Raw genomic sequence first — 15,159 nt, forward strand, 5'->3', positions numbered from 1 at the left:
CAAGCTGACAAGGCAGGAAGACAGGCAAGCAGAGGCAACAGGAAAACTAAACTCAGGTGATCCAAACACACAAGGAAAAACTCAGGAACATGAACAGACAAACCGGGAAGAAAAGTGACCACTTACTGGTGTGGGTGGGTGAGGCGGACAGGTAAATGAGGACAGGGAAGAACGTCTGAGCACATCTAGTGGTTAACCAGAGGAAGGCAAGTTTGGGGAATTGTGGCGAGAAACACGGCCTGGGAGCTGTGAGACAAGGCTGGAGACAGAGGGCCAGATCATGACAAGTTGAATATGTTCTTGATTATTCATTTTATCTTTTTATCTATAAAATCCCTATTTTTATTCTCCGCAGTGAAATTTGGCATTTTAAAATTTTCTCTGATCAACAGAACCACTGATCAGTGGACTGTCATGTGACAAACACACACAGCAAATCCTCACAAAAAAATATAACCAGGAAATATTGGAGATTTTTGCTTGAAAAATGAATCGTTTATCAACATAGAGTTGATTCAGAAAGTTAGATTTTCAATAAATTGGCAAAAATTTATGAAAAACATGTCTCACTTCATTATGGGTATCTACAACATAACAAAATGTGCCGAACATGAAGGGGGGTCTGAATCCTTGAGTCCTACAGTTCTCAGGTGACTCACTGATTAATCAACTAATGGTTTAACGTCTATGAAAAAGATATGAATCTTTCTCTTGTCTTTTGACCACAATAGAGGAATGTACTTTGGAAGATTGGCGTTTCCTCCCTGTGCTGAAGCTCTTCTGGAGTCTTCGTGTCTTGATTTTGTTCTGTTTACGTTGGCTTTTCCTTTGAATTTGTCACCCATCTGTATAATTCCTCCCCTTTCTATATCTTTTTCTCCCTCCCTCCTTTTTCTCATTTTCTCATTTTCCCATCTTCCTATCTCTTCTCTCTGTTGCTTAGCACCTGCCTGTCATCTCTTCCTCCCTCGTCCTCCACCCCTTTTCTCTGTCCTGATATCACCCCCTCATGTCCTCCTCCTCCATTAGTTCACAATCAGTACAGTAGTCGTGGGCTGAGTCTCCCCTCTTAAGAGCATCCAGGCAGATTACAGACGTCCAGGCGTGTTCATGGAGGACTGAATGTAATTGCGCATATGTCCACATCTTTCCACATCTGTCCTCATCTATCTTCCAATTCTGCTCTCTCCAGTTCTTGCCAATTCAGTTTCATTTGTCATTCAAACTGAGCCCATTTCACTTCATTTTATTTCGGTTCACTTCAGCTTTATTCATTTTATCTTTCAGTTCAACTCACTTCATTTCAATTTCAGTTTAGTTCAGTTCAATTCATTTTAATTAATTTAAATTGATTTAATTTTTAATTTACTTTAGTTTGATTCCATTCCGTTCCATTTCAAATTATCTTAATTCTTAATTTAAAATAAAATATCTCAATAAGATAACATGATACATTTCAACTATTCCAACAGCATAGACTCTTCTGTATGAAGTGTGTGAATATGTGTCCTGTATGTATTTTTAGAACTTATTGAAAATATCAGCGCGTGTCAGGGTTTGGATAGAAAGTTTTGCTTTTGGCCTCTGAAGTTTGTTTGTGAACACATATGCCACATCCAGCAAATCATCTGCAGTGTTCATATCCATGTGTTTCCTGTAATGATGTGAACATAAATGACTGCAGCAATCCCCCCTCACTCTCTCTTCCTTTCTGATTCTTCATCACTGTCTCTCCATCTCTCTTCTCTGCTGACTGACAGCTGAGAGAGAGAGAGACTGGGAGAAAGGAAGCCGGTGTTTTGGGGTATGGGTGGAGGTGGGCACGGGGGTGGGGGGCGGCGGCAGTAGTTTAGACTCTGATTTGCCTTTGTTGTGTCCTGGAGGCCAGGGAGCTGCTGGAGAGTCGGTCCGGTTCCCTCCGTGCTTTACTTGGCCTGAGGTCTCATCAGTGCTGTCGTGAGGAATCTCATTTGTCACACACATGGAGGGAAATCCAACACACGCACACACACACACACACACAGACACACACACACACACACACACACACACACACACACACACACACACACAGACATACACACACAATGCAGCTGCAGCTAAAGTGAGAGCTGCCACTTGCAACGGCAGAGGTGGCGACAGCGCCGGATTGGCCAGGCCTGGTGATTTGTGACGACAGGCTGGTATGACTGGCAGCTACAGTAGCAGCAGGCCAGCTACAGCTAGCAATGGAGTGTCTCTACACTTCCTTTTATCAACACAGGGAGCAGTGTCAAGACCACAGCTACCAACCTAAACCAGGGTTATACTGATATATGGGTCTGTATTCTATACTGGCCTGTTATTAACAGTACAGTACAGATTATGTCACGCTACACATTGTGAAAGTATTGGATAAAACAAATAGCACACTATGTTTGTCCTGAGGGTGGCGCTAAAAGGACAGCCCATGGGGTCAGTCCAGTCAAAAGTCTGTCCTCTGGGAGCATGAATGCATTTCACAGTTGAGAAACGTATTATCTTGGATTTATTTTATATTTATCTTTTTTTATCGTTGGTTTCAGAAAGGTGCTAGTGGGAAGCTCAAAATAGAATGGGTTCATCCTATGATGGAGCACGAACGTACTGCATCAAATTCAAATCTTTCAGTTTGAAATTGTATATTTCCTTGGTGACAACAATCAACATATTCAATTGAACCATTTTTAAACCTGGGTCTTTCTGGATGTAACACTTATGAGATAGTTATTTACACACTCTAAAAGTCCTTATGATTATGTGTAGTAGGCTGAGTTGCTCCAGGGATGATAATGTTATTTGGTCACTTCGGTCCAGTACATTCATTCATGACCAAACACCTACAAAACTAATGACTTTCATCATCCTCAGCTGCACTTTGCGTCAAGAGTTGTTAAACGAAGAGGGTGAACTTTACCAGCTAAACATTAGCATGTTAACGTTGTCATTACGAGCATATTAACAGTGTGACATCAAAAAGAAAACAGTGTGTGCAACTGCTTAACAAGAATAAGACACAGAACAAGCATGCAGCTGACTTTTCTGGCGCATGCAAGGTCAGCACACTTGCAGGTGTTCAGTCCACACGGTGACAAATTTTGGGCTGCGGACTCTGGCAGACTTGGACTAGATGTCACACAGACCCAGCAACCATGAATTTGCCGTTAGTCCATCCATCCATCTATTATCCTCTTAAGGGTTACGAGGGGGAGATGAAGCCAATCCTTTGGGGCGAAAAGCGGGGTACACCTTGACTAGGTCTCCAGTCTATCACAGGGCTGACATATAGAGACAAACAACCATTCACACTCACAATCACACCTATGGACAATTTAGAGTCACTAAGTAACCTAATCTGCATGTGTTTGGACTGTGGGAGGAAGCTCGAGAACCTGGAGGGAACCCATGTTAGCACAGGGAGAACATGCAGACTCCACACAGAAAAGCCCCAGCACCCACCCTGAAACCCTGTTGCTGTCAGCGACAGTGCTAATCACTGCATCACTGGGCTGCTGATAGTCCTGTTAATTCAAATTTCACTTCAGGACTAAAATCAGGTTTGGGAAACAAGTGAAAGACAAAGCCTGGGCTGTTGATGCACAGATGAATAATGTCAACAGAAAAGGAGAATGGAGTCAGAGAATCATTGCAGCTTCATTGTGGTAAAGATAAAAATATAAAAAGCCTTTAGTAACATTAGCACATGAGAAAAAACAGAGTATTAACTGTATACTGGTCCTCCACCCCTTTATCTTACACATCTGCCAACCGCTCCCTCCAGACCTCCAGCCTGCCACTGTAGCAACCACACACCCCCCCCTAACAACCAACTACAAGCACTGGAAACACTTTTAATATTCCTCACACTATATTTCCAAGCAGCACAACTACACATATTTTCACAGGTAGATTTCACTTTGAAATAAATGAATAAATGAAAGCAACAAATGAAACTACCTGGTTACAGTGCACACGTTGACACTGATGCTGGACACGTTTACAGTTTTTACAAGGTTCAATGCACACGGCAAACCTGAAAACAGAAGAGTGAAACTGTTTCCTAACAGGCAGTGTTTAGCAGTAACACTGAGCGTAGGGATGAAGGGATCTAATGAGCCTCCTCTGAAAGTGTAACAGATGTTGAAAAAATTAATAAAAAAAAAACAACACTCTGGGTGGCTAAATGTTTGAGGATGCAAAATCGGAACTAAAATGCGCAGCAGATAATTCACTGCACTTCTTCTTTTCTTTCTGGTATATCATTATTCTCATTATATATATATATATATATATTTGTATTTTAAACAGACTTTGTTTTGGTTAGTTGAAGTTTGTTATATCAGTCCTGTTCCAGATTTTAGGTGTGTCTTTTTCAGACGATTGTTGTTTTGCTCTTTGGAATCTGAGTCAATTCATCTTTTTCGGTCCTGCCATGTCGGATCTGCCTCCTGGAGGGAGTTTGAAAAGATGTGCTTTGACGTGCATTTGTAACATGAATTCACAGCATCTTTCTCTGTGATACTGGACAATAGAACAGAAAAAGGAAGAGTTACATTATTCATCTTAAAACATATTTTTAGCTAAATATGAATTTTAATGGCTATTTCAGTATCTATTTCTAGAATTTTTGCCACATATTTTATCTGTATGTTAGATATTTTAATTAATGAATGTTGCAATGACCAAATGTCTATAAAATATTGAAGGTAATTGTTTTTGGATCTGAGAGAGGAATGTTGTAAAAATTATAATAATATTTTTTTACTCTGAGAGACATTGGTGGTATAGTATGATTAACAGCTGACTTGACAACATATGATTGTATTCCCCGCCGAGCTGGCAGATAAGTCAATCTTTCTTCTGTGTGTGATTGGTGCAGGTGAGTCAGTACACCTTTGCCATGTGCAGCTACAGAGAGAAGAAGGCAGAGCCCGTGGAGCTCCTCCAGCTGGATGGCTACACCGTGGACTACACCGACCCCCAGCCAGGTAACAGTAGCAATGCTGATGAAGGACAAGTGTGGCAGTTTGAGATGCAGATCTGTTGCTAAAGCCCCTGCACAGCCATAGTCCACCCACACAGGTGTAGCACACACAAATTGCATTGGACTGACATCTCTCTCACTGTCCTGTTAGTTTTTGTTGTGCCTGTTAGTAAGACAGCCTACCCTGTTATTAGTTTTATTGGTACATGGTCTAAAGGGCTAAACAACACCTGTGGTCACATCATAATAAAGATATATAATTCCTTTACATGATGATGATGACGTACCTATACAAATAGTAATCTGGATCCTGTTAATGCACAAATCAGATCAAGAACTTCTACCTCTGCCCATCCTTCAGGTCTCGACGGCGGCAGAACCTTCTTCAACGCTGTGAAAGAGGGTGACACTGTGATCTTTGCCAGCGACGATGAGCAGGATCGGATTCTGTGGGTGCAGGCCATGTACAGAGCCACTGGCCAGTCACACAAGCCAGTCCCTCCCACCCAGGTCCAGAAACTCAACTCGAGGGGGGGCACAGCACCACAGCTTGATGCACCCATATCTCAGTTCTGTAAGTTTTCCTCTCTGATTCCTCTTTGTCTTTTAGTTCTCACATCATATAAAATGATTCACCCCCAAATGGGATGCAGCTGTTTGCTAACTTGATGGTGTCACATCCATTGTAGTTGGTCTAATCACCTTTTTAGGAAATTTGCAGAAACTGGCACCTTAAGGTGTCATCGACTGATACCCTTGTTTACTGAAGACCCATTAAACACCATCCTATTGAAGCCATTGATCTTGATTCAACCCGTGTGAACTTTTCTGTTCATCACTCCCATTTTCTTGTTGTCTCTTACTGTGCTCAGTGTCTCACTCTGTCTCTGACTGTCCTTTTTGTCATGTCAGCCAACGACGTCCTTAGTCTTGTCTTTCTTCCTGGTCATGTACTGTATATTTTTCCAACTGTTACTGTTGTTCTTTCTCTGTGTGCTGCTTTGCTCTTCGTTGCAGAACTGCTGTAGTGCTGGTGGCTTCTCTGTGTGTCTTTATGTTTCTCTGTTTGTTCCTTTTTCCTTTTCTTCTTCTTTTTCTTCTAAACCCTGACCCTGCTATCTTGTAGCTGGATTAAAGGGTAAGTGCTTTCCTCCCCTTTCTTTCTCTTTTCCTTATTTTTTTTTTTGTCCACTGCTATTCCTCGTTTAATGACTTCCTGTTTGTTAATTTCTGTTTGAGTCAAAAATACACAACACGCTAGCTTCTTTGTGATTTGCATGCACAAATGATTTGCTTTGGCCGTGCTTCTGTCTGCACATTTGCCATCCGCTCAACAGGTTTGGACTAAATCCCTGAGTCATACAAAAGTTCTGAATAGAATAGAATAGAATGCCTTTTATTGTCATTGGACATCTTTTACATGTACAACGAGATGGAAAGCATCTCCTTCTCCAGTGCAACATGTATGAATATACAACATAGAATAGAATAAAAATAAAATAAGATTAAGTTAAGTAAGTTTAGTGCAAGTCAAAAGTCAAAAATTTAAAAGGAATGCTATACAACAATATGAAGAGAAAAAAGCAAAATACAGGGGGGGGGTAAGGTGCACAGTTCAAGTATGGGTTATTGCACATTAATGAATATTGCACAGTATACGGATATTGCACGGTGAGTGGATAGAGGGAAGGAAGTCCGGGGGTTCAGGGGAATAGACTGTGGGGTTCAGTGCATGTGTGAGTTCAGTGTGGTTATGGCTTTTGGGAAAAAACTGTCTCTGAGTCTGTTAGTCTTTGTTCTGATGTGCCTGTAGCGCCTTCCTGAGGGCAACAGGTCAAACAGAGCAAAGCCAGGGTGGGAGCTGTCCTTGGTGATGTTCTTTGCTCTGCTGAGGCAGCGGGAGGTGTAAATGTCCATCAGGGAGGGGAGGGGGCAGCCGATGATCTTCTGTGCTGCCTTAACTACCCTCTGAAGCCTCTCCCTGTCTGCCATGGTGCAGCTGCCGTACCATACTGTGATGCAGTACGTCAGCAGGCTCTCAATGGACGAGCGGTAGAAGGTCAGCAGCAGGATGGAGTCCAGGTTGTGCTTCCTGAGTACCCTCAGGAAGTGTAGCCGCTGCTGAGCCTTCTTAATGACCGCTGTGATGTTCTCTGTCCAGGAGATGTCAGCGGAGATGAGGATCCCAAGAAACCGAAAGGTGTGGACTCTCTCCACGCACTCGCCGTTGATGTAGAGGGGGGCTAAGTTGGTGCTGTGCCTCCTGAAGTCGACAATGATCTCCTTGGTTTTCTTGGTGTTCAGAGCCAGGTTGTTCTCTGAACACCAGGATGCCAACTTCAGGACCTCTTCTCTGTAGGCTGCTTCATCTCCCTTTGAGATGAGTCCGACCACTGTAGTGTCGTCAGCAAACTTAACGATGAGGTTGCTGTTGTGGGCCGGACTGCAGTCATGGGTGTAGAGGCAGTACAGGAGGGGGCTCAGCACACAGCCCTGTGGAGAGCCGGTGCTCAGCGTGCGAATGGAGGAGAGGTGGGGGCCGAGTCTCACAGTCTGGGGTCGGTTAGTTAGGAAGTCCTTTATCCAGGCACATGTGAGAGGGGGGAGGCCGAGAGTGTCCAGTTTGGTGATGAGAATGTCGGGAATGATTGTGTTGAAGGCGGAACTGTAATCCACAAAGAGCATCCGAACGTAGCTCTGCTGCTGCTCCAGATGGCTCAGCACAGAGTGGAGAGCTACGGCGATAGCATCCTCTGTGGATCTGTTACCACGATATGCAAACTGGTAGGGGTCGAAGTCTGGGGGGAGATAGTTCCTGATGTGTTGTAGAACCAGTCTCTCGAAGCACTTCATGATTACTGGAGTGAGGGCCACAGGACGGTAGTCGTTAAGGCTGGTGATGGGAGACTTTTTTGGCACTGGTATGATTGTAGCTGATTTTAGGCAGGACGGAATGACTGCTTGGGCTAGGGAGAGGTTGAAAATTCTGGTGCAGATGGGGGCTAGCTGGTCGGCACACGCTCTGAGCACCTTACCAGGTACTCCGTCTGGGCCGGCAGCCTTTTTGGGGTTCACTGCCAGGAGCACCCGTCTGACGTCGTGCTCCCTTACAGTGAGTGGAGTGGTGCAGGAAGCAGGTGGGAGAGGGGTTGGAGGCAAGGCTGGAACAGATGAGTGCTGCTGTTGTGGTGAGTTGAAGCGAGCAAAGAAGCAATTTAGCTCCTCTGCCAGCGGTGCACTCAGGTCTCCTGTTGATACATGACATCCTCTGTAGTTTGTGATGTCTTGTATACCCTGCCACACCCTCCGTGTGTCGTGGCTGGACAGGTGGGACTCTATGCTCCGCTTATGGTCTGCCTTAGCTTTTTTAATTCCTTTTTTCAGGTCGGCTCGAGCAGCCCTGTACAGAGCTCTGTCGCCTGACCTGAAGGCAGCATCACGGGCTCTGAGGAGCATGCGGACCTGGCTGGTCATCCAGGGTTTCTGGTTTGGAAAAACCCGAATGTTTTTATCCACAGTCACATTCCCGATGCAAAACTTGATGTAGTCAAGAACCGTTCCTGTGAATGTTTCCAGCTCCTGGTGTTCAAATAAGTCCCAGTCTGTCTGTTCGAAGCAGTCTTGGAGTGTGGAGAGTGCATTGTCAGGCCAGGTTGTAACAGTCTTTGTGGTGGGCCTGGCGCTGCGTCTGAGGGGGGTGTAGGCTGGGGGAAGCAGGAGGGAGAGATGATCTGACTGTCCGAGGTGGGGGAGGGGTATGGCTCTGTACGCGTGTTTAATGTTAGAGTACACATGATCCAGAGTGTTCCCCCCTCTTGTGGAACACTTGACGTGTTGGTAGAATTTTGGGAGTACAGTCTTTAAGTTGGCCTTATTAAAGTCACCTGCAATTATATGAACACCGTCAGGGTGGACCCTCTGCTGTTCGTTAATGGTGTTCAGCAGGAGAGAGAGCGCCGTGTTTACGTTGGCGTTGGGCGGAATATACACAGCCGTGATGATCACTACTGTTAGCTCTCTTGGTAGAAAAAAAGGCCGGCATCTTACAGACATGTACTCGAGGTCAGGGGAGCAGTGTTTGTCAATGATTGTCCCGTTGTTACACCAGTTTTCATGAATGTAAATACAGAGCCCACCTCCTCTGCTCTTACCGGAGTCCTTCGTCCTGTCCCAGCGGAGCAGAGTGCGGCCTGCTAGCTGCATGCTAGCATCGGGTATCCCCGGGTGAAGCCAGGTTTCGGTGATAATCAAAACACAGCAGTCACGAACATAACGATTTCCAGCGAGTTGTAATTCCAGTTCGTCCGTTTTATGCACCAGGGATCTGGCATTGGAGAGGTACAGGCTCGGTAGAGGTGGCTTGTGTGGTTGTTTCTTAAGCCTCTGCATAACACCGGACCTTCGGCCCCGTTTCTGCTTCCTCTCCCTCCTCCGTCTACGTCTCCTGGACCCGACAACAATCCACGGAGAGCCGGCTGGTCTCGCTATGTCGTCTGGGATGTTATGCATTTGATGAAAGACACTTGAGACAGATGTCTGGTGTTGGTGGCCGATGTCCATAAGGTCTTGGCGGGTGTAGCGAGTGTTCGTAGAACCGGCAGTGTGCAAACAAACAAGAGAAACATACAAAAACAACAAAAAAAGAGCACCGAACAGGAGAGCCGTGAGCCGCTGCGTCCGTGCGCGCCGCCATCTTGAAACAACTGCAGGTTAAGTTTAAGATTTTTGGACTTAATGTTTTTGATTCCTGCAAAGTCATAGCATGCGTGTTTCTGAACAAGAACTGTGATGGCTGCTATGTCTGTCTCATTTAGGATGCGACTGAACCATTCAGCTAACGTGGTGAATTTTTATTACTATATTTTTATAGATAAAATCTGATTTGGAGAGGAAGCCTTTACAAAATCTTACTGGACAGCTCTGAAAATGTTTGTTTCATTGGTTCAAAACTGTTTGCTCTGCAAATTCTTCTTCTTATTTTTATTATTATTAATATTAGTATTTATTGGTAGTAGTTTTAGTAGTGGTTAAAATATTAGTTAATTATTTTCTTAGAAAATTCAATTGTCTTTTTACATGCTCTGACACAATTTTAAGCCAAATAGAAGAACTTGTTCAGGTCTGAAGAAACAAAGAGTTTTCTGTATGTTTGTTGAAAGAAGGCAGTTTCAGGTTGATGAAGAAGAGAAAATACCAGAAACACATCATCCTGCAGGTTGTTGGTGTCTGGTTTTCTGATGGCATTATGTTAATATAGTGCACGAATGTCACTGTGTCAAAAAGTCAAGCTGTTAGTTGGAATTTGTTTGAATGGAAACAAGGCTGCTGTAGAATTAACATTACGTTCATTGTGAGACAACTGCATCAAAAAATGAAGTGTGTTTACACCTGATCTAAACGGCCACAATCACAGCGTGAAGTGGGAAGTTGTTGGGGGGGGGGGGGGGGGGGCGATTTCTGAAGCTATCTGCTCATCAACGAGCAGCTTGGACGGAGTATACTGACTTCTTAAAGCAGCTGAAAATACTTCTATGTTGATGCTTCTTCATACCGAAAACAGCTGGATTCAGCTGCATTCATCTGTTTCTCCAACTGGATGAACAGATGAATGTTAAATGCTTATCGGAAGGCCATTTATTAATTATAGAAAAACAAACAACAAAAAGTTGTCAAGAAAATTCCAGCAGACTGAATCTGTAGATCACAAAATGCACAATGCATCATAATCACCTCAAAAGAGAAATGCATGCAACACACCCAATTCATGAAGAAAAAAAAAGCTTCTTGCATGTATTTGTGTAAGTGAATTTACTGAGCGTGCTGTTTTTGACACAACCACTGGAATCCCACTGAGTCCCAGCAGCTGGTAATTACCAAGTTAAAAGTGCCAGGCCATGAATAATACAGTGTGGTTGCTGCACAATTAAATCAGGCAGCAATCAGTCAATGTTACCAAATAACTACTTGCCGGTTCACACCTGGATCAGTGCAATGAATAATATAACATCATGTCTCCACCGCCCGCGCCCTCACCCCCCGACCCACATCAAAATAGACTACATTAAAACACTGTAACAACAAAGGCAGAAGGAAGAGTTTTGTTTTGGAGGTGAAACTGATCTTCACAGTTTACTCTTTTTTTTTTACTCTTATGATGACTGAGAATTTAATTTGCTTTGACACGCTTTTTAATATTGTTTGAGGGACGTTATAAAGTTTGAGAGGCCTTTTGTTCTGTTGTTGTAGTTCAGTTTCCTGGTCCTCCTATAATTTACAACATGAAACATGGTTCATTTCACTCACCTACAATTTCCTCCACATGCACATAAAGCTTCAGACATCTCAAGCTGCTTGGTTACAGTCAGAGAAAGATGCTAGTCTTGATGCTAAAACTGTCTACATATACTACACTGAAGAAAGTCACAATTACTGCATTTAAATAAAATGTTGCAGGTGAACGTATAATCGGTTTTGACAATAATTAGTAGGATTCGTAGCTTCTCTCTAAAGCTTTTGTGGCGTTTAATATTTATCTTATTATCTATTATTATTTTTATTAGAATATTATTACTATAAATCTTAACATTGTCATTCTGATCAGGCTGTTTATGAATTTACTGCCATATTTTGCTTGCAGTCTAGTACATTAGCTTTGTGTTTCTAGTTTAGTCAGCGGTCGATGGAGAATATCAAATCTTGTTCAGCATATTTAAAATGATCAGCTGTGCAAATGTTTGTCTCGTTTATTTGATTCAGCCTCCTTAACTCCTTTGGTTGTTCTCTGAACTGAAACATCCATTTTAACAGAGCCTGTATGTTCATTTTCTCAGTTTGAAGAGTTAGTTCTTCATGTACAGTGATTTCATGAAGTCACTGTTTCTAGACATTTACAAAAAGTAACCAGACCCTTTGCTGTGGCACCCCAAACCGTGGTCAGGTGCATCCTCTTTGCTTTAATTTTGCTTTAGACGTGTTTAGAACAGGGGCCTCAGTAACTGTGAGACTGGGACAGTGGTCTGAATTGAGGGAAGGATTGTAGCCAAATTCAGGGATGTCCTTGAAGAAAACCTGCTCCAAAGTGGACATGACGTGAGACTGGGACAAGGGTTCATCTTTCAGCATGACGATGACCTGAAGCACAAAACCAAGACAATGCCAGAGTGGCTTCAGGACAAGTCTCTGACTGTCCCAGACTTAAACCTCACAGAACATCTGTGGAGGGACCTGAAGATGGCAATTCACATTTCAGAGGATCTGTCAGGAAGAATGAAATAAACTGCCTAAATCCAGTTCTGCAAAGCTTGTAGAGACTCAAAGCTGCACTCGCTATCAAAGGGGCTTCTACGAAGGAGTGAATTAAGGAACATTAGTAAACAGTTCAAAAAAGATGTTTTCTCTTTGTCATTATGGGTTATTTAGTGTTAGTTGTCAGGCAAAAATGGCAGTTATATCCATTTAAAATTAAATGTCTGAATGCAGTGTGATGTCCCTGTAACATGAAGAACCAAGGTTAGCACAAAGAAAACATGTGAGTCTGCTTCACATATTCAAATCATGCAAACATATTTCAACTCACTGTTGATGTTTTAAACTCAGAACAGCTGTTTTGAGTTTCCAACACAAGTTTCAGCTGTTGTAAGCTGTGGCAAAATTAGGAATTGTATCTTCATGATTGGGTGTGCAGTGGTGTAGGGTCAAAGAGAAGACAAGTGCTGAGGGAATCGGTGAGAATCTTCACATGTAGAGCACTGACAGAAGGATCTCGATGCATTTGTCTTGTAACCACGTGATGTATTTCATGGTCAGTCCATGACAAAAGCACGCCATGTGCTCAATAGCCCCAAATGCTTTTGACCATCAAACCCTGGACCAGCGGTGTGTCCGCTGCCTCCCGGTTCCTCTCCTCTGGATCTATAAATGAATAGCAGCCATCAATCACTGTCAGGGTCGTCCTTCTCCAGCCCAGACGGACGGGGGTGACTAATGTCACTGCATGTTACTGTCCAGCCCTCCCGCCTCCACTCCTGCTCACTCACATCAAACAGACCTGACAAGCCACCAGCTACAGACCAAAGGGGCACCACAATGTCACCTTTTTAGATTTTTTTTGGGGGGGGAGGGGGGAACTTGTTGAGGGGGATACAATCAGCTCCCAGCGTCCCGCTCTTTGTTTTGTTTGTTGATTGACAGCTGGGGTGCCTTCACTGGGCAGTGAAGAGGACGTTGGCTGACAAATCTCCTGATTGCTGCTCAGTAGCTCAGTATATCCTTCATTCACATCTGTCCCAGGTTTGTCCTGATTGACGGGACAGACTGTGTCCACACTGTCTCTTTGAGAGCAAAGTTAAATTGAATCTATGATGAGCCGGACCAGAATGGACAATAACACATATACCACATCTTGCCAACAATTAAACCACAAGCATTGTTCATTTCTATTTTGGGAAACAGACTCCCTGTGTTGTTAGAGTCAGATAAAAGGGTAGTTAGAAAACAGGAGGAGATTGTTTTCTACATCAGAAAATAAGGATTCAGAATTCTCCATGGTAAGATTTTTAGCATTAGTGAACAAAGCTTACCCACTGCACAAAGTGTGCAGATGCCACAAGCCCTGGATTCGGCATGTGTGCACAAAGTGGACTTGAAAGAGATCTTGGACACAACAGGGGCCCAACAACAAATATGTGCCCCCAGTGGCCTCCAAATAGATTAATCTGCAAGTGCCAGTCTTCTACAATTTTGCCCATTTGCTCCCTATTTCTATGTTATATTCATACAGTATACCCAGATTATATTTTTGAAGAGCCTAGTCCATCAGTATTGATAATTCTTAGTACCATCAGTCCACTTAAAGTTAATATGATGCTGGTGTCTGGCAGACAGATGGTGGGTGGTAAAAGGCTAATTTGTTGTGACATACCAAGTAAGCCCGTGCTCCTCTACTCCAAAACAGTTTGAGTTGTGAGGCAAGAGTAATAGGATGCAACACTGGCAAAACCAATCAACATATCGTATAGGATTTGTTAAGGTATTGACATGTAAATCCCTAACAGGGCTGGTTCCCCCTCCCCTTCGTACTAGCCAATGTGGCAGCCAGCAGGTTTGTTTGGATTTACAGCCCCCCAGTTATTCCCCAATCCCTCCTGTTGCACCCTGATGTAGGTATAACACACCACCAGGAAAGCAAGTGAAAATTTGTCGTCAAATTTTATTAAAGCCTTGTATTTTGCAGACAATCAAGATTAGTGTGGGTCTGTGTCATCAGCCAGCCCGTGAGATTTTCAGGACTGTGATTAATTAGGGGCCACAACAGGGGGGCTGGGGGCCACCGACATTGCAGTGAAGTGGTATTAGAAGTGGGGAGGGGTTAATAGGTATAGTGTGGCGACTGGGGGATTATATAGTGGATAATGCAGTTCAGGCCCTTGGTTACCTTGAATTGCAGGGTTAAGAAGTGTGGCTTAAAATATAACTCATGTATTAAAGGTCCATACGTTCTCCTTACAAGGAAGATGACTTGTCCGAAGCACAGCCATGTGGAAGCATTATTCTTTTGCAAATTCTATTTTGCTTCTTTGTCCTCTTTTTTAAAAGTTGTCCCTACTACAAGATTTCAGTGTTACTCCACAAATCTTAAGAATTTCAGACATGCTGATTCGTGCTGGTTGGACTGACTTTCTTTATTTTTGTCATCTTTAGATCATGTTTTGGCTTCATGCTGATTTCTAGTTGAACGTGATTATATCTCAGCATTTCAACTAGCTGGAGAGCTGAGCTTGGTTAAATGTGTCATGAATGCGCTCTGCCTTCTGCCCAAACTATTGATGAAGAGCTCTTGAGCAAGGCAACTAATTATGACGTTCACGAGTGCACGCCTATGCAGCCGGCAGCAGTAAAATGATATGTTTGTACCGCCAGCTGTCAGTGTTTGTAATTCTCCACGTACTCACGAACTCTGTCTTGGGCCATGGTCCAAGGTGTTTAGCGCTGTATTGATTAAAACTGAAACATATAGACATGAATGTATGAATGTGCACAAACACAACATGACTCTCAGACATTAGAACAAACCTTCAACCTCTAAGTCACACTCACCTCCTGGAACCTGCCTGGAAAACTTTCCAGTCCACCTTATCTTTACCCTGCCTGTTGAGTCA

At 43.4% G+C, this 15,159-nt stretch overlaps 1 protein-coding gene across 1 annotated transcript in view; it reads left to right on the forward strand.

Moving 5' to 3' along the window:
* The window catches only part of cadpsa (Ca2+-dependent activator protein for secretion a), a 133,458-nt gene that overhangs the window by 58,695 nt on the left and 59,604 nt on the right, over nt 1–15,159 (forward strand). The window contains exons 10-11 of the mRNA XM_041033874.1: nt 4,898–5,006; nt 5,364–5,576. Coding sequence (XP_040889808.1) covers nt 4,898–5,006; nt 5,364–5,576 — 322 coding nt within the window. The remainder of the gene's footprint in view (nt 1–4,897; nt 5,007–5,363; nt 5,577–15,159) is intronic.

Source organism: Toxotes jaculatrix, chromosome 3 (genome assembly GCF_017976425.1).
Source record: "Toxotes jaculatrix isolate fToxJac2 chromosome 3, fToxJac2.pri, whole genome shotgun sequence".
Classification (NCBI taxonomy): Eukaryota; Metazoa; Chordata; class Actinopteri; family Toxotidae; genus Toxotes; species Toxotes jaculatrix.